Source organism: Podarcis gaigeae (assembly GCF_964106915.1).
Source record: "Podarcis gaigeae genome assembly, chromosome: 1".
Lineage (NCBI taxonomy): Eukaryota > Metazoa > Chordata > Lepidosauria > Squamata > Lacertidae > Podarcis > Podarcis gaigeae.
The window spans coordinates 107,804,153-107,828,804 of NC_139678.1; the positions used below are offsets into that span (position 1 = coordinate 107,804,153).

The 24,652-nt window shown below is 42.3% G+C and overlaps 1 protein-coding gene across 12 annotated transcripts in view; it reads right to left on the bottom strand.

Moving 5' to 3' along the window:
* Positions 1-5,967: 5,967 nt before the first annotated feature.
* The window catches only part of KCNH7 (potassium voltage-gated channel subfamily H member 7), a 264,759-nt gene continuing 246,074 nt past the window's right edge, over positions 5,968-24,652 (bottom strand). For 8 of the 12 annotated variants that reach the window (XM_083704656.1, XM_083704663.1, XM_083704661.1 and 5 more), the window contains 4 exons: positions 19,227-19,478; positions 15,758-15,926; positions 7,346-7,535; positions 5,968-6,460 (listed from right to left, as the gene is read on the bottom strand). In XM_083704656.1, coding sequence (XP_083560782.1) covers positions 6,191-6,460; positions 7,346-7,535; positions 15,758-15,926; positions 19,227-19,478 — 881 coding nt within the window. In that variant the 3' untranslated portion in view covers positions 5,968-6,190. The remainder of the gene's footprint in view (positions 6,461-7,345; positions 7,536-15,757; positions 15,927-19,226; positions 19,479-24,652) is intronic. The other 4 variants (XM_083704659.1, XM_083704657.1, XM_083704664.1 and 1 more) reach the window with 1 other exon arrangement.

The following is a 24,652-nucleotide window of genomic DNA, read 5'->3' on the forward strand; positions in this document are numbered from 1 at the left end:
CTCCTGATAGCTGGAGAGGAGAAATGCAAATGTGGGTGTAAACAAACCAACGCTTCCTTGCTTCAATGAGGCACAACTAAAGCTCAGAGAAAACAGCAACCACACAACCCTTCAGTTCTACAGATGCATCTGTATCTAAACTTCAGACAGAAGGCTCAGACTGCATGCCACCACCGTGATGTAAATAGGCTAAATTTCAGGAGAACCTAATAAAAATTGCTGAAATAATTAAAAAAAATGTTTTGAGGGCCAATTTGTTTTCGTTTGGGGGCACAAAAAGCTTAGCCCTGCTTTAACTGGCTTAAATTTCCTCAGGATTCAAGAATATTGGAGCTCCATCTTCTATAACTGATATTTCTGGAACAGACTATTACTGTGTGCATTCAGATTTGTGGACTTGGAACCTTTTTAAATTTCTAACCTAACTGTACTAACATTCCACTGTTAGTGCAGGTACCTAAAGTTTCTGAAGTGCTCTGATTCAAGTTCATCCCTGGACTATATCTGCAGAATACTACTGTTGCTCCTCAAGCCTTCTTTTAATAAGATCAACAAGCTTTTATAGGCTGAAACTTCCTACACATCTTGAGCTGAGAATAAGTCTCAATAAATTCAATGGGACTTACTTCTGAGTGGACACAGAATCTCACGGTTAATCTCTGCTTATAAGACAGTTCCCCATTCCAATATTTTAGGTGTCATCTTTTCAGTTTGGACCGTAAATAATTCAATTTACAGAGAGAAGAAAGTTCACATTTGTTTACCACAGCGACTGAAATGGCTTTCACCTTAATGCATAGGCGCATGATAAACTCAGGTGAGAGTCAACGAGTTCCTTAAAGGATCTCAGCGTTACTGCCTTAAGTAGAGTTTTGCTGGTTAGTGATGAGAGCGTTCTCATTGACATGTTTGGAAGATGTGCATTTAGGATCCAGTGATGGGGCAATGTAGCAGAGAATATAAGGGAAAGCACAGCGGGCCTAAAAAAAGAATGCAAGGAATAAAGTAAAAGAGCCAATTTTTTTTTGCAACAGGCATATAGTCTAACTAGAAATGATAGCTTAATGACATAAGTGCAAGCATTTTTATGTGCCAGTGGGGATTTGTTATATGTTAAATAGATCTTTCAAAAATCCTTGGTTTTCACATAGAAACCTATTCAATTATAACACATTTTGAACTCTTGTAGCAGGGCTATGCTGATCCATGACCACTAATAGGCTTTCCTTCCTTCCGTTCTTTGAGCTAGTGAGCCACAGCTGATGGAGCATTATCCTTTCAAATGTATCAGTACTGGAGGGCTGATGAGAGAGTCAGGCTGATTCCAAGCTGTATAAAAACTAAGCACATAGTGCTTAATTCACATGGGACATTATATATGACAGAACGGGGATTGTACAGAGCAAACAGATAGGGATTTTAATTAAAGTAGGCATTTGAAAGCTACAATCCCTGTGCACACTTACAGAGGAGTAAGCCCAACTGAACACAGCAAGGCAATGCATTGGGCTGCATGAATAGAATGTACCGGTATATCTCCCTATAGTGTTCCTATAAGTCCTGTGGCTCTGACATCTTACTCAGGACTGCTTTCCCAGCCTGGATGGAGAGGTGCCACTCAAAAGATGAGAGAGCAGAGAAGCCAGTAGGATGCGGTTGATGGGAAGCATCATGGAGATAAAATATGCAAGGGAAAAGAGTGGCACCAAATATTTGAGAGAATTAGGGTTGTTGTTTTTAAATAATGGAATAATGCTTGTGACAAGCACAGAGGAAGAAGACATCATCTCCTGTACATACCGTATTTTTTGCTCTATAAGACTCACTTTTTCCCTCCTAAAAAGTGAGGGGAAATGTGTGTGCGTCTTATGGAGTGAATGCAGGCTGCGCAGCTATCCCAGAAGCCAGAACAGCAAGAGGGATTGCTGCTTTCACTGCGCAGCGATCCCTCTTGCTGTTCTGGCTTCTGAGATTCAGAATATTTTTTTTCTTGCTTTCCTCCTCTGAAAACTAGGTGCGGCTTGTGGTCTGGTGTGTCTTATAGAGTGAAAAATACGGTATTTTAATCAAAGTGCAAGCTGATGTTGACAAGAAACTGGAGTGGGGGAAAGGCAGGCTGCTGTATTAATGCACATGAAGAAATAACCAAACCCCCCTATTAAAAGTGGAGTGGGGAATGTTTTTCAGCTCCCCCCATCTGGGGCAGGGGGCACATACCAGTAGTTGTGGAGACTAAAGGCCAAAGCAGAGAAAGAGATGCGACTCTTACCAATGAAACAGTAGACATGGGTTCTCACCATGCAAATGTCTGACCCCACATATATACCTCTACGCCACCTGTCTGGGTAAACAAGAGGACATTTTTAAAGTTCGAGGGCACAGCCTGGGAATGGGAGTGGCCTGGGCAAGAGTTCCAGGCATCCAATAGAGACCTAGAGGCCTGAGGTTCCCCACCCTAGTTTAAAAGTTTCTGAGCACAATTTTTGAATCAAACGTAACTTTAGAATATGTAAACAAAACATCCCTTCGTCAAGCTCTTTCGGGAATCGAGGGTGACTCGCTGCTTTTGTCCCAGGCTGAGTTCACACTTTTGACAGGTAATTCCTTTGTGGTTATAAAGGTACTCTCCATCTGTGAAATTGAGACCAGCCATGTGAAATACAACATTAGCTTTCCTATTGTTGCACTTCATAAGCTCCGAACTTGATTTCACACGCCAAAGCACATTTATGAAACGAAGAAACCGAAGAGAAAAAAAAAGCGGGGCAAATGTTGTCACCTTGTGGTGACATTTCCCTGTCACACAGGTGATCTTTCCAAGTCCCCCAGAGGAATGGCAATCAGAGCGTTGCCTTTAACGGGCATAGACCCTGTCGACCGATCTTGGGAGCTCAAAAAGTCCTGGTGGATCTCAAAAGGCTTACACACTCATCACCATAAGTGTGTCCCCTAAACACAAACAATGCAAAGCCTTATGCATTACAATTGTTATTAAACTGGTAATTCCGAAAGCCGTTTGGTTCTCTTCTTCTACAGAATATATGTAGGAATGTCTGTATATGTCCAACATGGATCAACAGAAAAGGCTGGCAGTGCTACTCATGATCATGTATGATTGTTACAATGCAGTCCTATTTCCGATTAAATCAGGGATGGAGGGAATGTATGTGCCTTCAGATATTGCTGGACTAGAGCATCATCATTCCAGACAATTGGCCATGCTGGCTGTGGCTGATGGGAATTGTAGGTAAGCAACAGGTCCTCCACTGCTGCTTTAAAAGAAGCACCCCTCTATTAAACAATAATTCCCCATCCCTTTATTAAATAGTAATTTCAGGATAGTGGTCTTGCTTTTTACATTCTTCCTGCTGTTGATGCCGCCCTCATTTTTCTTTTCCTTTTCCTGTTCTCCTCACACCACATCACAGACCTACAGAAATCAACTGACTTGGATCACTTTTGGTAGATTCCCATCTTAAAGCTTTTGTTTAAGTTTAAGGAATTATGTGGCTGCTTTGACTTGGGTAATACCGTAGTGAGAAAGGTCAGTTCTCTTCTAAAACAAACACAACGTTTGAAGCGTGTTATATTTTAATAAAATTAAATCTTAGTATTCACAAAGCATTATGCACATGCAGTATAGACTGTATTTAACACCTATGGATCTTTGAATAATTTGCTGTCGTAGAGTCAGCTTTGGACACCGGATAGACTTACTTGGTTTACTTAGTAATAAGGTTTACAGCTGTACTTGAAGAGGTGTGCATATATATATATATGCACACTGAGGCATATATTAGAATCCTAGAATTGTAGAGGTGGAATGGACCACAAGTCACCTAGTCCAACCCCCTGCAATGCAGGTATCTTTTTGCCCAAAGTGAGGCTCGAACCCACAACCCTGAGATTAAGAGTCTTCTGTTCTACCGACTGAACATCCAATCGTACATATATATCTTTAGGAATGCTTCCATATTACAGTAGCTTTCTGGGAACTACTCGCCTCTCCCCATTCACTTCAATGAATAGTATTGCTTCAATATGTGTTTAGGGAATGCATGTTCAGAATAAGCATACTTTGGAGATGCTCCACCCTAGAATACACTGCTTTTTTAATGAATGGGTCACCATAGGGTTCAATACAGCCCATTTCTCTTTTCCCACTACTTCTGCCTTGGTTCAGAAGCAGGGTAGGGTGGGAGTGGACAGAGACACAGCAGTGTATGAATAGACCTTCTGGTTCCCATAACAGCACGGATTGTCGATTGGAAGGTCAGCGGTTCGAATCCCCGCAATGGAGTGAGCTCCCGTTGCTCTGTCCCAGCTCCTGCTTACCTAGCAGTTCGAAAGCACACCAGTGCAAGTAGATAAATAGGTACCACTGTGGCAGGAAGGTAAATGACTTTTCAGTGTGCTCTGGCTTCCGTCATAGTGTTCCGTTGCTCCAGAAGCGGTTTAGTCATGCTGGCCACATGACCCAGAAAGCTGTCTGTGGACAAACACCGGCTCCCTTGGCCTGAAAGCGAGATGAGCACCGCAATCCCATAGTCGCCTTTGACTGGACTTAACTGTCCAGGGGTCCTTTACCTTTTACCTATTCTACATTTGCATACTTGCATTTGAGAGTGTGCCAAGGATCAGAAGAAAACCAAGGCTCTACTGAACCCTACGGCGACCACCCCTTGCCCCTCGCAGTGTGTGGGTACTGTGCTAGAATGGATCAAGACTACCCATTGTGCTCCACTACCCGGAAGGAACAAATTTAACATGTAAGGAGTTTTATATGAATGGGCAACTCTGGTGCCATTGTGTGAGAATGCCCTAAGGTTAAAAAATAACCCAGGTGGAAAACAATGTTGAAGTGGTTTATCTAATTGGGCAGAACCCAACTGGTGCTCTTGCAGCCAATGGAAAGAGTTTTGATCCAGTGAAGGCATCTGCTAATGGAGGAAGAGTGGGGGCATTTTTGCTAATTTCTCCTCCCAGCAACACCTCCCCAAAATCAGCTGCATAGAGTTCAGGGAGTCTCCAGAACATGGTGGAAAGTGGTGGTAGTGGGATTTCAGGAGGAAGAGCAAATTTGCAGGTCGCCTCCTTCCATTAGCAGAAGTACCTGATGATTGAAAACCCTTCTGATAATGTAAGAACACAACTGGATCAGTCTCTTCCCCTCCCCCCCCGGTGTGTGTAGAAAATTAAGAGAGAGTTCTCAAAACGCAACCATGTCCATTATAAAAAGGAGCCAAATATTTCCATCACTCAGCTTTTCCACATTGAACAAAAGGAACAAAGTCTTCTGTGTTATGTAGAAATTATATTTATTGCATTTGATTATGTTTGAGGGTCTCTTGACAGCTAACTGCCTTTTGTAGGGTGGCAGCTTATAGGTACTGATGTGGTTTTAATAAAGAGAAAATAAGTTTTTTTTTTAATGACATCATTCAGTTAATGGGGGTGCAAGTCGTTGATGATGTTTTCCACTGTGCAGCTCAGTTGCTCTAGCAGTTTTATTTTTAAAAGTCACCTATTTTTGCTAATGGTGTGTTACATGAATGACTTCCGAAACACAGAAGACTTAGCTACTGTAGTCTTTTATCCAAGCCATGGTATGGTTGTGTTGATTATAAAGGGGGGGGGGGGAGAGAAGTTCAGTGCCGGAATGCCCACTGTATAATTTTCAAAAGGTAAATTGAAATTTTATTTATTATTATTTTTTGCTGGAGCTGCAGAGTAGCTCTTTAAAAAAAAAAGTAATTTCTGTGTTGACCATCATTATTGGGTGCTTTTTTTGGAAGGCATATCCGCAGTAAAATAGGGTTTCGTTGAAAACAGTAAATAGTAGTCTCCATGCAACAGATCCATTATCATTTCCAAACATGCAGGTGCTTTTTAAAAAATTAAAAAATATAAGGTGCCTTGAGAATGCTGGCAGCTTTATATTTGGAACATACAGTTTGTTTATATATATATATATATATATATATGTATATATTTATATATTTACATTGTTACTGGTTAACCTTACCTTATAAGCTACAAAGTTAGGAAAATATACAGTACTTTTGCATATAATGGTATATCCTTGCAGCCCCTGAGTCAAGTATAGAGGATTTAAATACAAAATAAAAAAGGGGGGAAACCCAGCCATTAAAAGCACTTACATTTTAGGTGATGTAAGAGTATAAAAGGGTTATTTCCCAGGAAGACCAGGATCAGAAACATGCCTATGGAGACCCAAGATTCCTACAGTGCTTAGGGAAGAATCTGGCAAGGATGGGTGTCTGATTTGGTGGAGGTAAGCCTTACGATGATGTTGTTGGGGCAGCTCTAAAGACTGGGCCTGCTCCTGTTCCAGAAAGGATGCCAGGTTGTCTTCTGAGGCAGTGTTAAGATGCACTCCGCTCGAGAGAGATTCTTTGGATTTCAGTTTTGATTTTTCAAGGTCTAGAAATTCAGGACACTGAGAAAACGAAACCAAACAACAGCAGGGTCAGAAAGCATTTTAAAGAGTCCATTTCTAATGAAAACCTAAAAGTGAAAACTGCATACCCTCCAACACTTTTCTGATGAAAATAAGGGCGTCCTATTCTATAATAATGCTAATTTTTAAAATCATTTATACCCTGCCCATCTGACTGGGTTGCTCCAGCCGCTCTGGGCAGCTTCCAACACATATAAAACATAATAAAACATTAAACATTTAAAAACTTCCCTATACAGGGCTGCCTTCAGATGTCTTCTAAAGGTTGTATAGTTACTTATCTCCTTGGCTCAGGGGAGGTCACATAACTCCATACCCTCCAACATTTCTCTGATGAAAATAGGGATGCCCTAAGAAAAAATGGGACATTCTGGGATCAAATCAGAAACTGGGATGGCTTCTGTAAATCTGGGACTGTCCCTGGAAAATACAGATACTTGGAGGGTCTGAAATTGGGTCTCTGGCATTATTGTAAGATGTATACATAACACAAATAAACACCTTCATAGGCAATAGCTTGTCTAATAGACACAGATAAATTCACAGGGAGAATGTTATCAATAGCTAACAGTCCTAGTGAGTATAAGCTGCATCAGAGGCATTGTGCTTCTGCTGGGAACGACTGTGGCAGAGGGCTGCAGCTCTCGGATCCTGTTTGTGGGGCTTCCATAGGTATCCCATAGGTTGGCCACTGTGGGTAACAGGATGCTGGCCTAGAGAAGGACCCTTGATCTCACCCAACAAGGCTTTTCTCATGCTTGTATATGGATGCATCTGATGACGTGAATTCTTGCCCATGAAAGGACACAGCCGAATAAACCACAATAGCCACTGACATATTTGTACCTGTATACAGATGCATACCTGTGAAGGACTGAAGCTTCTGTCCGTTTTAATAGATGCTATGGGGTGAAGACTTTGCACTATTCGGACAGCTGGCCTCTGATAATCTGCCCCAGTGGCCACCATGCTATAGGCAGGTGGAACAAGTGCCGATTGTCTCTGCAGCAGCTGTAGGATGGTTTGAATGTCAGAAGTCATTTGGGATTCAAGCCTGGGAAAGGAGCAAGAGATCAGTAAGTATGTTTGTAGGGATAACACAGTTTTGGCAAGAAAGAATCAGCCACAACTTGCAGTAACTTCACTTAATACTTGTGAACAAGAATAAACAGGGGGAGAAGATTCCTTGTGGCACTCTATGGCAAGCAGTTTTCTTTTACAGAATCAAAGAAGTGTGGAGCTGGAAGAGACACCAAGGGCCATCTAGTCCACCCCCCAGCTACATCACACATAGATGGAAGGCCATCCAAACTCTGCTTTAAAACCTCCAAGGGAGTCTGTTCCACTGTTGGACAGCTCTTACTGCCAGCAAGTTCTTCCTGATGTTTAGTCGGAAACCTCCTTTCTTGTCATTTGAATCCATTGGTCCGGGTCCTAGCTTGTGGACCAGGAGAAAACAATCTTGCTCCATCCTCCATGTGACAGCCTTTGAGATATCTGAAGATAGCTAACGTATCTTCTTTGGGCGGGAGGTAGTTTGCACGACAGCCCACAACAGAGCAGATTGCAGGCAGCTTTTGAACAGCTGGAACTCAGTGGCAGAAGAATGCTTTCAAAGTTTGTGCCTGATCCCAGGTCAGGGGACCAATTTAGCTTTAGGGAAGGAGTAGATCCTTTCAGATTTGGTCTAAGGAGGCCCTTCTTCAAATCTCAGACAGGAGCTCAATGGCTGCACCAGTGTGTGTGTGTGTGTGTGTGTGGACTATTATAGGAGAGGTTCAATGGAAGGAGGAGAAAAGGGTGAAGTTTTGTGCCCCATGTTCAATTTCTGAAAGACAAATACAGGTACAGTGGTACCTCAGGTTACATATGCTTCAGGTTACAGACTCCGCTAATCCAGAAATAGTACCTCTGGTTAAGAGCTTTGCTTCAGGATGAGAACAGAAATCGTGCTCCCGCGGCACAGCGGCAGCAGGAGGCCCCATTAGCTAAAATGGTGCTTCAGGTTAAGAACAGTTTCAGGTTAAGAATGGACCTCCGGAATGAATTAAGTACTTAACCCGAGGTACCACTGTAATGCATTTCAAAATAACATTCGATCCTGAACATGTTCAATTTCTGAAAGAGAAATAATATTTATTGGGGACTGGCATGCTCTCCCCTGGTACCAGCTGTGCAGGAACTATGAAATAACCTGGATGTACTAGCAAGATACTTTTTCTCAGGTAAACAGTTCTAAAACGGTGATCCAAATGATCTCAGGTGAGAGGTGCTGCGAAAATGGATAGGTTCCCCCTTTGTTCCCGCAGGGGTTTCCATGCAAAACCCTTTCTTGATCAATTTTCACTATGGTGGTTGCTTGCTCAACATGCAGGGAATCTCTCATTAAAAGCCTTCCTCCATGCACTGAAGCTCAGACACACAGCAGGGAGTTCTCAGTAGCGTTGCCAAAATTCTGGGACTCCCTTCCTTGGGAAGCCTGCCTGCCTGCCTCTTTCTTAGCTTGTTTCCAGGCAAGCAGAAAAAAGGTGCTTCCGTATTTGCCAGGTGTTTGATCTGTCTTAATTTGTATTATTTATTTTTTTGAGGGGGAGGAGGAGGGTTTCCTGCTGTTGTGGATTTTGCTACCGTTGCTCCTCATTTGATCTCTCTGTTACGAACAGCATTTTGTTACTTTGATGTGGTTACATGTCGCTCTTAAACTGTTGTGAGTCACCTTGGGCGCTTTGTTGTCAAAAAAGTAAGTTAGATTTAATTCACAAATGAAATAAATAAACACTCATGACACTCTGTAAACTGATCAGAAATCCAGGGAAGTGAAAATGTGGTGGCAGTTTTCACCAGTTCTCAGTTAGAGCCACAGCCCTGAGTTCTCAGGTAAGCTGCTCCACTGCAAATGATTATCCCAAACCACCAAGGGTTTGTCAGGCAGGAAGCAGCAGACAGAGCTCTCTGCATGCTTCTTGCTACCTGCTGTCTTGTAACATATGTCATGTTGCTGCATTTTTATTATTTTTTTCCACTGGAAATTAGGCCACAGCTATTCAGGCTTTATTGGCTCATAGAATGCAAGGGAAGTCTTATATCGGCTTTAAATTGCTTGTTAAAATGTACAGTGCAATGTGCCCAGGAGCACTCGGTGACTAATATAGACTGAGTTTGTCAATTCAGGATGAAATTGCCCATTTGTCATGACAAAAGTGCTGACAGTAATGGAATCCTAGGGAAATGATTTTATTTTATTTTTTTATTAAAAACATAAAAGGCTGGACAAAGGCCAATTTCCAATTAGATTCAGTGCTGCTTTCTTGCAAGTCTTTTCTGTGCCCGTTTGCAAAAGGGAAGGGGCGTGGTCCTGCGAGATACTTCAGCCTTCAGAAACCGAAAGGTCGTGCCAAAGGATATCTTCTGTTTTCCTTCTGTTTTCATGCCCATTTCATGCCCATTTCTAAATTCAGGGGATAGCTACAACATTTTTGTTTTACAGTTAAGATAGGATCCATTTTATTGACTGAACTCTAGCAAATTTCTGATGTTTAGGAGCCTATACTCAGCCAATCATTTCAGATTACAGAGCACTGATGTACAGTGGTACCTCGGGTTACATACGCTTCAGGTTACATACGCTTCAGGTTACAGACTCTGCTAACCCAGAAATAGTGCTTCAGGTTAATAACTTTGCTTCAGGATGAGAACAGAAATCGTGCTTCAGCAGCAGGAGGCCCCATTAGCTAAAGTGGTGCTTCAGGTTAAGAACAGTTTTGGGTTAAATACGGACCTCCGGAACGAATTAAGTTTTTAACCCGAGGTACCACTGTAATGGGATATTGTTCAGAGTTGCCTGGATTAGCCATTTCCAATATGTTTTACTGAACATTTGTTTTACTGAGGGGACTTAGGCAGTTGTGGGAAGGCAGAAACCTTCAGTCTCTGCAACTGCTTCATGGGGGCAAGACCTACGGAAGAAGAGTTGATGTGCTCATTAGGCCTGATATTCCTGTGCAGATCCTGTCCCCCCCCCCCCAAATAAACTCCACTTTACTTTGTGTGATTTATTCCTAGCTTGCTCCTGTCATTAATATAAAATGTATCAGCTGACAAGTAATCTGCCATAATTGAGGACGACTGCCAAATCATGTACTAAAATTCAGGCTGCAAATCTATGCTCAGTAACCTGAGAGTCCAGGCCCCTGCCCAAACTCCCTATAAATTGTAAGAACAGTAGCTAAGAGAGCCTATTTATTAAGCATTCATCCTGATTTACTTGCACAAAGCTTACATAGTGATAAGGCTGTCAGGTTTTTATTGAGGATTCATTCTGATTTGTTTTTTGGGCAGATATATGAAAATGGGCATTCTTCCTGATTTGCTTGCAGAGTGCTTACAAATCATTCGTTTATCCTGCACTTCTCAGTGCATTTCTGTATCACTTTCCTAACTGCAAACAGTTTTCTTAAGTGGATTTGTTGGAAAAGGACAACAGAGCCCTTTAATCCACATAAATGGCACAAACATAAAATTCCAGTATGTGCTTTCTGCAAAATACTGAAAATCTGCAGGTGCCTTAAGGATGTCAAAAACGAAAATGGGGGTGGTGGTGGGGGGGTCAAGCCACCTTTGGCTCCCCCCTCTACATTTGAAAAATGTAAACCAAGAAAACCCTTTAGTCAACCACAAGGCTAAATACACAAGTTTGCATGTGCAGATAAAAATCCAGCAGATCCCAATATGATTCCTGTATTACCCAGTGCAAACCCAGGCTAAGAGAGAAAGAGGAGACTGTTTGACAGCAAATTATGTTTTTGACAATTCTGGGCCATAGATTAATTCTAGGCTGCCTGAAAGAGAAGAATGATGGCAGGCCATCTTCATTACCATCTAGTGAAATCTTGCAGGGAAATGAACTTCCATTAAGGAGAAGTTGAGTGTTTCCTTCCCGATCTGATTAAATGCCTTGTCCCAATGACAAAGAACTCTTCCCCAGAGAATGGGGAATAATAGCTGCCTCTCTATTGTTTCCACGGAATATTGCTGGCTGGACCACTTGTTGCCCTGGGGATGATCTTCAAAAACGGCTTAGGAGACACAATATGATTTGTTTACAAGAAGCTTGGATTGTCGCTATTGATTCAGACAAAATTATTTTACCTTATAAACTAGCAGGAAAAGGCTTTGTCACTTTTTTCTTAATATGGCCCTAAAATTGAGGAGTGAACAAACAAGCTTGAATTATGTTTTCTCTGGTAATTACAGTATGGATTCCTCTTTCCTCTCTTTTAATAGTTAACATCTATATCAGCCCTGGGAACCTGAAATTCTGTATAGAATTAACTTGGAACAAATTGTGTTTTAGAATTGAGTTACTGAGTATAGATATATTGACTCTATTACTGTCTTGGCAGGCGATTTTAACACATATGGGGCAAGGACAATAAAGAACTAACAGTTACGTTGGCTCTTGAGGAAGATTATTATTTTTCCTTTTTTTTCTGCCCTACAATCTGAGGAATGATTAAGTAAATCTTAAAGTCCCTCTTCAAATTTAATCTTCAATTCTTAAACAGAAGGAGTCAACAAGATAAATATGGTGACTTTACTTTCGTTTGTGCCTTAAGGCTGAGCAAAGCAAATTTTATCTGTGTTCCATCAGATCTTGCCAGTTGTTTTATTGATTTGCTTCCTTTTGGTTACAACAATCAGCGGCTGGTTAGCACTGACAGGGCTCATCATTCCGATTGAAGAAAAACTGACCAGGAATAGGTAATCTGTAATTCAGCCTGAAGCTGTAGGCACCAGAAACCTAAAACTTTATTGTGATAGAATGCACTAGGTCAACTGGGGGTGCTTCCAAGCAGAAGCTATTTCACAGGTGGGATTCAATCGCATACTAGCAAATCCAGGTTGCATAATTAAAATGCAATGCTCTTGGGCAACAGATCCAGTCCCCCCTTCCAAAAAATCCCCACACCAATTCTGACTTTTTGCAATAAGGAAAGTGATGGGAAAATACACAGGTATGTGTTGGATAACAGTAGCTTGATGCAACATCAAAATACATCCTTGCAAGGCAATTAGGATGAATGCTTAATAAGAGGTAATCTGGAAACAACCAAAGTCTAATACTTTTGTCCACAACAAATAGTGGATAATCGTAAAGATGGTCTGATAGTTTGCTTTGCAGCCTGTAGTGTGCTCTACTGCTTTGCAGTGCAATCCTATACTTCTCTACTCAAGCGAAAGTTTCATGGAGTGCAGTGGTCCTTGCAGGTGAGCATAAGACGGCATCCTAAAAGTCCATTGTGGTAAAAAACCCAAAATGATTGTCTTTGGGTATAAAATGACTGGAAAGTTTGATTTCTATAAAACAGAGCAGGTTAAATCATTCCATTGTCTGAGAGTATTCTTTACTGGGGATCAAGCACACACACTTTTATTTATTTTGTTATATTTATATTCTGCCTTACTTTGCTGATAGAACTAAAGGTGGTGGAGGTGAGATTTCCAGGTGGTCTCCCATCTCGCCACTGAGCAGATCCTGACTTCTTCAGATTCAACAAGGTTGCTACACCATATAAGGCTTTTGTTTTTTAAAAAAAGGTAAAGGGCCCCTGGATGGTTAAGTCCAGTCAGAGGTGACTATGGGGTTGTGGCGCTCATCTCACTTTCAGGCCAAGGGAGCTGGCATTTGTCACAGCTTTCTGGGTTATGTGGCCAGCATGACTAAACCGCTTCTGGCTCAATGGGACACCGTGGCATAAGCCAGAGCACACAGAAATGCCATTTACCTTCCTGCTGCAGTGGTACCTATTTATCTACTTGCACTGGTGTGCTTTTGAACTGCTAGGTTCGCAGGAGCTGGGACAGAGCAACGGGAGCTCACCCTGTTGCAGGGAATCAAACCGCCGACCTTCTGATAAGCAAGCCCAAGAGTCTCAGTGGTTTAGACCACAACGCCACCCATGTCCCTCAGACTATGCCCTGGGACTAAAACAGAGCAATCTGTTACTGGGGTCCTGGAATTCTGGAGGATTTATGCATTCCAAAATAAATTGAACCCACAGAATCTGAAGCCTGTGGCTTTCTTTGGCTTTCTTTTCCTATGGCATAATCTCAGAACAAGTTTCTAAAGGCTCTTTTAGGCACCCCACTGGGTACCCCTTCTGTTTTATTAGATGGGGATACCTGACTACTGGTCAGGCCACTGGCCTACCTTGCTCAGTACTGTCTACACTGATTGGCAGCAGCTGTCCAAGCTGTCAGACAGGATGCCGGGTACTGAAGCTAAGACCTTCTGCTTGCAAAGCAGATGATCTACCATAGTAGTTCATGACCCTTTTCCATGTCAAAAAGTGTTTTGACAAGAGGAATCGTGAGTAACGCGTCAATAAATGCAGGCCCAAGATCCCCTTGGGCAATATTATACCCTCCCCTAAAATCTAAGATGATGAGGAAGCCGTTGAATATCTCCTGCACTTAATTTGTTCTATTACCCCAATGAATCTTCAATATCAACTTTATTGGACTGGTCATGTTGTGCGGATGCCTGATTATCTATTCCGAACTTAAGAATGGAAAGCGTAATTCTGGTGGTCAACAAAAGAGGTTTAAAGACTCTCTCAAGGCAAATCTAAAAAAATGTATAAACACAGACAACTGGAAAACACTGGCCTGCAAGCGCTCCAGTTGGAGAACAGCCTTTACCAAAGGTATCATGGGTTTTGAAGACACTCCTCAGGACGAAAGGGAGAAACGCGCTAAGAGGAAGGCATGCTTGGCAAACCCTTACCGTGATCAACTCCTGCCCAGAAACCTATGTCCCCACTGTGGAAGGACTTGTGGATCCAGAATTGGTCTCCACAGTCACTTACGGACTCGCTGTTAAAACTGTGTTCATGGAAGACAATCTTACTCATCTGCAAATGATTGCCAAAGAAGCAGGAGCAGCAGCAGCACATATTTTGTTCTGTTACGCCCCACCCAAATGTGCAGAATAAATTCTTCTGTTTCCTATTGAAGGCACGGGTCAACTAGTCAAATAACCAGAAGTCAGAATTTTTACATGCAAATAACAAGAGATCAATAATGGGTACATTTGTCTTGGCTGCTGCAAAATAAATCTGGGTAATTCTGCTGTTTATTTGATACTATCTTGTGCTCTGCTTAGGATTGTTTCATTACTCCATGTTATTTTTATGGTTTCAGCTAATTTTTATTTTTAGCATTACTGGCTGAAACAAATAAATTCTGAATACTCTGAAATAGATGCAGTTATATGGTGAATTGTGCTGTATGACTAATCAGCTTTACTTCACTTTATTCTGAACAAGGCTGAGAGCTGTCTTCTTTAACCAACTGCTACCATAACATCGTAGGCACTTAGAAGAGAGAAGTGTTGAAATATTATATGGAGTGCATTAGGAAAAGGAAGCTTACCTATACAGTATTTTGACAAAGAAAACAACTGTTTTCCTTGCACAGTGTGACTAAGTGACACTTATAGAGCTGCTTTTTCCTTTTCTTTTTTGCAGGGTGGGGAACGAGTTTGCAGTTGCTTATTACAAAGAAAGTAGCAAAATAGCTCTCACATCAGACATTGAATGTTCTTGCAATGGAATGTGACACATGCTTCAAAGGCAGCTGACACATTAGGCTACTCTTTTCAAAGAGGGAAACAGCCACACATTGCAAACTTTCATTTTCTGGGAGAAGGAAAAAAACATGGAAAAAGGGATCAGAGGGAATATTTAGGGCATGGGTAGGCAAACTAAGACCGGGGGCCAGATGCGGCCCAATTGCCTTCACAATCTGGCCCGCAGACGGTCTGGGAATCAGCGTGTTTTTACACGAGTAGAATGTACCCTTTTATTTAAAATGCAACTCTGAGTTATTTGTGGTGCCTGCCTGGTGTTTTTACATGAGCAGAATGTGTGCTTTTATTTAAAATGTATCTCCGGGTTATTTATGGGGCATAGAAATTTGTTCCTTTTTTCTTTCCCCCCTCCAAAATATAGTCCGGTTCCCCACAAGGTCTGAGGGACAGTGCAGCCGCCTGCTGAAAAAGGTTGCTGACCCCTGCTTTAGGGAATAGAAATAACTGAGCAATGAAAAAGGAACCAACCTCTTCCCTAAGATGATTGATCAAATTGTCCTTTTTGGCTGAACTTTTGGGGTTGCCACTCTCTTTGGGCTCACAGGCACAAACCGGAGAAACTGTGTTGTCATTATTAATCATGACAGATAGCCAAGGTTTGCTCTTTCCCTCATGTCCCTCCTTACCTGCTGAGCTGGTCTTGAAGTAAATCCAGCCTCTGTTCCACTTCTCCATAGTTGATCTCACTCTCTGTTTCAGAGATGCCCCACGTGACATGGGGCAATGCGGACTGGCTGGATGATTCCTGGTGGCTCCTGCTGTGATCCTCCTCCCATATTCTTCTGTCGGTGATATCTGCCAAAATATAAGAGTGGAGGTTGTTATTTAAACAAAGCTACAAAATATGGGAGTAGGCTATGCTAGAGAATGTCCACAAAAGTTATTTTTCCTTTGTCTTCATGATGATGCTCGCACTGTGCTTTAGCCTCAAGTATGAGTAGAAGCATTTATAAAGTGGACTGGTGTGGCCACAGGTTCTGTCATACTGGCTCAGTTATGAGGCTGGATGAAAGGAACTTTCAGATACAATTTAGAGCATGGAATGTTTTGGCAAATTATGTCCCGAATATGCTGCCCCTAGAAGTGTATTCAACTAAGTTTCACTCAGAACAGACCAGGTGACATTAATGGACCTTACTCAGTCATGTTAATTAATTTCAATCTGTGTAATACTTAGTCGAATGCCAGACTAGGCCTTGGTCAAATTGGCTCCAGCCTCTTGTGGTAGAAGTAAGGGGAAGGACCTTGAAGAACTTTGTAAAAGCCTTGCTCTAAGCAATGCCATGATTTTGCTGGCTAGCTTGTGCGTCATACTTCCAGGGATACATGGAAAGAAAGCAGTCTCATACCTGTAACTCAAAATATAATAAATGCCCAACCCACATTTTAATGGGGTGAAAAACAATGGGAAAACTACTTCATTCATTTGAGGATGGAAATGCAAACAATACAATACATTATTTACATTCCTCCAAGAGCTGATTTGTAAAAGACCATCGTTTTTACATGTAAATAATGTCTAAAAATCTTTTTTCTTCCCACAAAGAAAATATATGGGCTGTAATTCTGGGAAACATCACAATCACTGCACAGTGGGGCAAATGTTTGTGGAATGCCTAAACAAAAATTTTGGATAGCTCAGTGGTTAATGCAGGAGACTCTTAATCTTAGGGTTGCTGGTTCAAGTCCCACACTGGGCAAAAGATTCCTGAACTGCAGAGGGTTGGACTGAATGACCCATGTGGTCCCTTCCGACTCTACAATTGTACGGTTCCATGTTAGGTAGGTTTAACTCACTGCCAGGCAACTAAAGCAGGTGTGATTAAATTGTGGCCACCCAGCAGTTCCTAGACAGTTGTCCAAGTATTCCCAGCCACTGGCAATGCTGGATGGGGCTGATGGGAATTGGAGACTAGCAGCCTTTGCAGGGCTGTAAGTGCCCCACTCCTGAACTAGACTAAGGTTTAAATGATTCCATGCTTGGCAATAGAGAATGATGGTGAACCGCAGTCCTGGGAGCCAAATGAACCTCAGCATCCTCTCTATTTGTCTCCCAGCCACGCTTCCTCTCACCAGGCCATATTCCTCAACACCCCAGCTTCATGTTCTCTTTGAGTCTTTTTGCCTCTCCTTGAACTCTGTTAAGATCTTTTGCTTCTCTGGGTGGAGAGTAGGGAGGGGTATGTGAGAATATACAGCTAGCCTACGATACAGAGGTAAAATCAGCAAATTAATAAACAACCACACATTTGCAGCCATATATTTATAGGTGTTGCAGAAAACAGTGTTTTGAATTAATTCAATTAAGAATGGCAATGAAAACAAGCACAGATGACTGGACCAAACACCATTAACCACAAGAACCACCCCCAACCCACCCCCCGATCAAAGATGATTTGTTCTTAATAACACAACTGAGAGCCCCAGCAAAGGAACAAAGGAAAATTATATTGGTTTGTGTTTGGTCACAATAAAAACACACACCTCTTAAACTTGCTAAATTTAGCCCAGAGTACAGTTTGCACTAGGTTGCCTTGGAAAATGTTGCTATAGCTGCAAAAACACTTTTGTGGCCGCCAAAAGAAAAAGAAAAAAGGTGAGCTTCCCAACTGCAAATGTAGGAATCTCGACATTTTGAAAGAACCTGAGGGGGTTCAGCTAGCATTCTGGACTGTAAAAAAAGAAAGACGTGTTTGCTGGATTGTCTGGTCGTGCGAAATGACTCAGGAATTCTTCTTTTGAATAGGTGCTTATCCACGTATCACACCCATCAGTTGCTTTAAAAAGAAAATAAGATGCAAGATTTCTTATTTTTGTGCCACTTCTTTCTTTCTTTCTTTCTTTCTTTCTTTCTTTCTTTCTTTCTTTCTTTCTTTCTTTCTTTCTTATTCCCCTTAAGGTTGTGTCAGCTAGTCTGAAAGCTGTTTGCAATCCAGTCTTGTTAATTTTAACACTCCTCTGGCTTTCCTACACTTTCCCCCTCCTCTGGCTCTCTCTCCCACCCCCACCCCCACCAGTACATTTGTACTGAGTTGTAAGGTTAGTGGCATTGTAGTGTTATGAGAGAAGAAGAAGAAGAAGAGGAGGAGGAGGAGGAGGAGGAGTTTGGATTTTATATCCTGCTTTATCACTATCCGAAGGAGTCTCAAAGCGGCTAACATTCTCCTTTCCCTTCCTCCCCCACAACAAACACTCTGTGAGGTGAGTGGGGCTGAGAGACTCCAGAGAAGTGTGACTGGCCCAAGGTCACCCAGAAGCTGCATGCGGAGGAGCGGAGATGCGAACCTGGTTCACCAGATTACGAGTCCCCCACTCTTAACCACTACGCCACACTGGGGTGGGGAGCGAGAAAGAGAGTCTTCTCTGTAGTGGTTTCCTGAGTGTGAAATGCTCTCTCCATGGAAGCCTGCCAGGCACCAATATTACAACCTTTTTGATGAGTTTTAGTGTATAGTTAGTTTACTTGTATGCATTTTATATTTCTGTTTATTGGATGTAATTTGCCTTAGGAGTTCCTTGTGTGTGGCTAATAATAACAACTGATGGTGGTGATGATGATGACAACAACGACAATGATGATGATGATAGCAGCTCAGTATGTCCTACATCAACTAACAGTTGCTTTCAAGGGTTTCATACAGAATTCATTTCCTAGCCCTATCTGGAGATACCAGGGGACTGAAGCTGGGCATTTTATAACCAAATTATGGGCTCTACCACTGAACTATCCCTGATGCTAGGAATCTGAGATTTGCAGTTTTCTCAGCAAACAGGGTCCCTCCCCCCACAAGTTAGACGGAACACTATTAAGGTACAAAGAAACGTTAGTGGCACAATAAAACCAAAAATTACAGGAGGATTGGTAGTAAACCTATGTAGAAGCAAAGACCCTGCAAATCAATCGTGCCTTTTGAAGGGAATAATTGCTTACAACAGCCCATGCTTGATGGGATTAACTAGCAGAATGTTATGAATTTGAGCATAAGGAAAGAATTTAAATAAATGTTTCATTGCAAGGTTAAAAAGCATGTTGCTGTATAATTTGCCATGGACTATTAATTCTGAATATGTTTTTAAAACACTTGCATGGATTACCTTTACAAGAATGACTCCTTTTGTTAGTTTGAATTCTTTCTGTTGCATGCATCATCTCCTCAAAACCCAGCACCGCAGTCTTTCCCAGGACAGATGGGTAGCCTATGATCCCAGAAAACAACGGTTTCTGCTCATCATCAATGGATGACACAAAAGATGATGATCTGCTTCTCTTCTCCCCAAAATGCTTCTTGGTGACCTGATAATGTCTGGTGTTATCCACAGAACCTTCATTGTCTTTGTCATAGTCTGCTAAAAAAAGAAACCATTATAGTAAATGATATGAAATTTAGCCTTGTCCTTGGGGTAGCAGGGGGAAAGTTTTTATACCATTTAGCAAGTTTGTTCTCTGCTAGAGATAATGGTTCTTTATGTCTTGTTACAGATAGGGGCTAGCGATTTAAAATGCATTTCCTTCAGCAGATCGTGCGATTCATTTCTCTGTTGGTCCCAAGTGGCTTACAAAAGCCAAACAAAACCAGTGTGTGCAAATAAATAAATCAAATGGGGACAAAAAGAAAATATGTTCTCACCAAAGACTCCTGATCTTTCCCTTTTCTCTCCTTTTCATGTATTTCAAACTGAAATGTCAAGACGTTTCTAGCACAAAAGATTGATTAAGAGTACTGTATGGTTTACCATAAGAGTCTCTAAACTAGTTTGCCGTAATATTCTGGAGAGATTTCTTCATCTGCTTTCCATTCATGATTACTAAACTTAATTCTGCTATGTGTAATCTTTATACTGCGGAGTCTAGGCAGCCCCAGTGCTGATTTTGTAATCTGATCTCTATACCTGTTTAAGTAAGCTCTGAATGCAGCAGGACTTAATCTTGAGTAAATGTGCATAGGTTGTTAATGCTAACTTAACCATAGCTATTCTATAAACCCACAACTTTGGCCTTAAGAGCTCATTACGCTCTTTGCTAACATGCCTAGCATCTAGACCCAATTTCTAGATTTTGTGATTCCTCATAGGCAGTGACTGACCTACATTTTGGGGGCCCTGAATCTTGAACTGATATCGGATCCCCTTCTCAATCAGCAACAAGGTCTTTATAACCACTGTTATCTTCTTCAGTGGGGTTGTTCCACGACAGATCACCACAATTTTCTTTAATAATGAGTTACAACATCTCAGATTTTGATTTAAATTGCTGTGCTGGATTATATCACATGTCAAAGTCACTGGTGTGAATTAAAATAAATAAATCCTGTGCCTTATAGTTTCTGAGTTATGGGGTAGGGGAATGAAAGTTAGGGAAATTAGGGAAATATTATATACATGCATGATGCATTTTTAAAAACAAATATTTAAAGCAATGTGGACTAATGTTGCTTCTGGGCCCCTCCAGGATTAGGGGCCCTAAAGTTTAAGTTCCATTGGTTTCATAATAATAATATTATTATTTATACCCCACTCATCTGACTTGGTTTCCCCAGCCACTCTGGGTGGCTTACGGCACATATAAAAACATAGTAAAATGTCAAACATTAAAAACTTCCCAATATAGGGCTGCCTTCAGACATCTTCTAAAAGTTGTGTAGTTCTTTATCTCCTTGACATCTGATGGGAGGGCGCTGCACAGGGTGGGCGCCACCGCCGAGAAGGCCCTCTGCCTGGTTCCCTGTAACTTCACTTCTCACAGTGAGGGATCCACCAGAAGACCCCCGGAGGATCCGCCCCTGCTCACTGGGTAGCGATTCAAACTGACCTCCCCAGACGTTTTCCTCCAAAACCTCTTAGAAAGCATGGGTGACTAAAACTGGGCCCTATTCTAGATGCAGCACCACAAGCAACAATCCTTGCTCTGGCAACCATCTACCTTGCGGGCTCCCCATGTTCCCCTGCAAGAACAGGATGGTGGACTACATGGGTCAATGGTCCAGTGCAGAAGGCTCTTCTTATGCTCTTAAGGATGCCAATGCACCCTGGAAAATTCTTCCAGATAAAGCAGGAGAGGGGAACCTCAGACCCAGGGTCAAATGTGACCCTGCAAGCCTCTCTATGTGGCCCTTGGGGCTCTCTCCAGGCCACACCCCCTCCCCAGCATACCCTATTTCCACAGGTCATTCCCCTCAACGGCCTTGCTCCACATCTTCCTTCAGTGTTTTCGCCTAGCTGGAATGTGTCCTTGAACTCTGATATTGCCTGTTGCTTGCCTGGATGTAGGATCAAGAGAGACTGTGTGTACAAACCAGTCTTCTGTACAAAGGCAAAACTGATATTAATTGTTCCACCTATTTTTGCCTCTGGACCTGCACACCACTGGCATGTGTGAAAAAGGTCCCCAACCCATGCCTTGTAGCTTGTTGTTATCTACCAGTCTGCCAACAGCTCATTCCTGTTTCTCTCCTCCAGACCATTCTGGGTTTCCAAGCAGATCCCAAAGATGCTGCTGAGTCCCTTCAGCAAAACGTTTGGGAATTACTGAATTAAGCACAAGCAGGAGATGCCATGGAAGAGGCAAAGCTGTAGCACAAGGAACTGGATCTGAAATCATTTCTGTGTCGCGTTGGAAGCCTGATGTTTGATCAAGGCATTTGATCAAACTTGCTTTTAATGCAGAACAAAGATTTCTCACAGAGCAGAACTGCATCATTGAATTAATTGTTCTGCTTCTGGCAAATTAGTGGCCGAGGTACTAGAGATTAGGGTTAAAAAACTGTGCGGATATTGTCTAAATAGTATACAAAGCTACTGCAGAAAGAAGTTGCTATAGTAACAACTTGATCAGGCGAACGTGGAGTAGGGGGTGAAATAAGTACCGACTCGTGTTTAGCCGTTCACCTAACATCTGTATCCCGATAAGTGTTAGGAGGGAAAATAGAGATATCAAAGATGCTCTACTCAGCAGCAGCTGGAACAAAACTACTAGCAGTAAAAACAAACAAACCAATTTCTCTTGCAGCATGGAGCTCAAAGTGACGGAGGGTTATCTCAGAACCTTATTGTAATTAATCAGTGTGAAAAAGGATCCCAGTTTTCCAGGTATGGCTGGAAACGACTCGTGTCTGATGCTGTGGAAATAATATACATGCTTCCTCTTGTCCCAATGCTTCCCCCATGGGAAAACCACTCTACAGCACTCAATTGGAGCAAATGGCAATTCTGGTTTTCTCCAGATTGACGTTTGCTCTGATTGAGCACTAAAGAGCAGGTTTCCCTGGGAAAGGACTGGCGCAAGAGGAAAACTGCTCGGACCCAAGCGGAAGTGTGAGCAAGCCTGAGATACATAGACCAAATGTATGACGAGGTGTAAGGCAACTTCCTGTACTTCCCTAAAAACAGCAGGGAGTTTGAAAGCCATGGAAAAGGCCTTTCTGTGCATCACCACATGATGTATCTGTCCTATGGGCAGGATGCTAAGAAGAGCCCTAACCTGGCAGACTTCAACTCTTGTAGCAGGACTATTCTAAATACTTTTAGGTGCCAAAACATTTTTATTCCCCCTGGTATTTAAATAAATACTGTTATTTCAACTGAACGAGCTTTAGGGCATTTCCACCTAGTTGCTACTTGGGGGTTGGATTCAATGGCATACGGGCAAACTCAGCTTGTGCTATCATAGCTAATTGGGAGGTCTTGTGCAACAAACATGCTTCCTCGAAATTTTGCTATAAGGTAAGCGACAGGGAAATGCACTGCAAAGTGTGGAATTAACACCTGCTTTGGTGCAACATCATTCTAACCAGTCTACTCATCAAAAAGCCATCTTTGTCTAATTTCCCTGCAAACAAAATCAGAATGAATGCTCAGTAATCAGGTTATCTGGAAGAACCCTTAGTCTGTGTAAAGGTTGATCTGCTTTTTTTCATGAAAGTCATTCATCAGCCACCCTGAAGCAGCAGCTCAAAATTTCATAGTGGGCAGTGGCTAAAAGGTTACATTTCCCCTTCAGGTGGCAAAATATGTTTTCTCTTATGGAATGTGAAGGTCATTTAGGCAGGTTACCTCTGTGTGTGTGTGTGTGTGTGTGTGTGTGTGAAAAGCAGCTTAAATATTTCATGGGGGTATTGCCTTGACAGATTTGTTGTCATTCTTGGTTTTGTGCTTAAGAAATGCCTCTTTGACAGAAAGGTAATGCCATTCTGCGAAACAGTAAGACACCAAGCTAAGATTTCTTTCTCTAGGGCACAGAATCACTCTATAAAACTTTGAAGAGATGACTTATAAAACACAAACAGTCAGGGCTTTTCCCCCCAGCCAGAACTCACAGGAACTCCGTTCTGGCACCTCTCAGGTGAGCGCCATTGTCAATATAAGAGAACAAGGGAGACGTTCATGGTGAGTTTTGGCACCTCTTGTTTTAGAACAATAGCACTGCCAACAATTCACCTGTTTCTCAAATTATTCTGTTTAGATTAGAACCAGGATGCAACCATAGTAAATGGAGATTTAAAAGCCATAAGGTTGGAACCAGACTTCATATGAACAGAGTTCCTCTAATAGAGGAAGGGGGGGATGAAGAAGAGTTTGGCCCAGTTCCTATGAGATATGTGTGTGTGTGTGTGTGTGTGTGTGTGTGTGTGTGTGTGTGTTTGTAGCAATTTTTTGGATAGAAGTAGAGATTGGAAATGGTTAATTCAGAAGAAAAGTTCCTAAAATAACTATGTCTGAAAAGGCGTTTTGTTTGCTCTCTTAAAGACCGCTCTTGGAGAAAGCAGGCGATGCAGTCCCGTGCCTGCTAGAGGCACAACAACACACTGCCTCAAGCTTCTTTACATCCCTTCCAGCCGCACTTGAGGTGCAAAGCTCTGGCAGTCATCATGGTTTCTTGCAGGCATAAGGATGCATTTGGACTTTTGAAACTGCCCGATCAAATTCTTGCTGCCCCTAGGATGCTACTATAGGTCCTGCAATACTGTTGTCTGCCTACTCCTTGCTATTCAAACCTAGATTAGTAGCTATAAGCTGCTAGCCTAGAACAGTTTCCCTAGGCCTCTTCCAGAACTCTGCAGGTTCACAAAGTGTCTGTAACAGCTAAGGGCTGAGCAGCAAAGGGTTAAGTGATGCTTATGGGTAAGCAGCTGAGGGTGATATGTTAGTCATGCCCAGAGGAGACCCAGTGATTTCAATAGCTGCGCTCTGAATATGATCTAGTTGGATATCACTCTGAGTGTTTAGGGCAGGGTTGAAAAAAAATTCTTTCAGCCAGAAGGCCACATCAATAGCAGGCATGGGGCCCCCCCTCAAATTTCAGTAGCACCCTATACAACACCAATATTCAGCACCCCCTGCCTCCCACCTTTCATTCTACATCGTACTTGCAGCGCCCCCTGTGGCACATCCAAGGCTCCCTAAATCTGCCTCTGGCTACATCCTCTCATAGGCATCTCAGTGATGGGCAGGGCCAGATATGACTCTTAGCTTTCAACACTAGGCTACGTTTAAGTCACACAAAAATCAGAGGTGCCTGCACACCA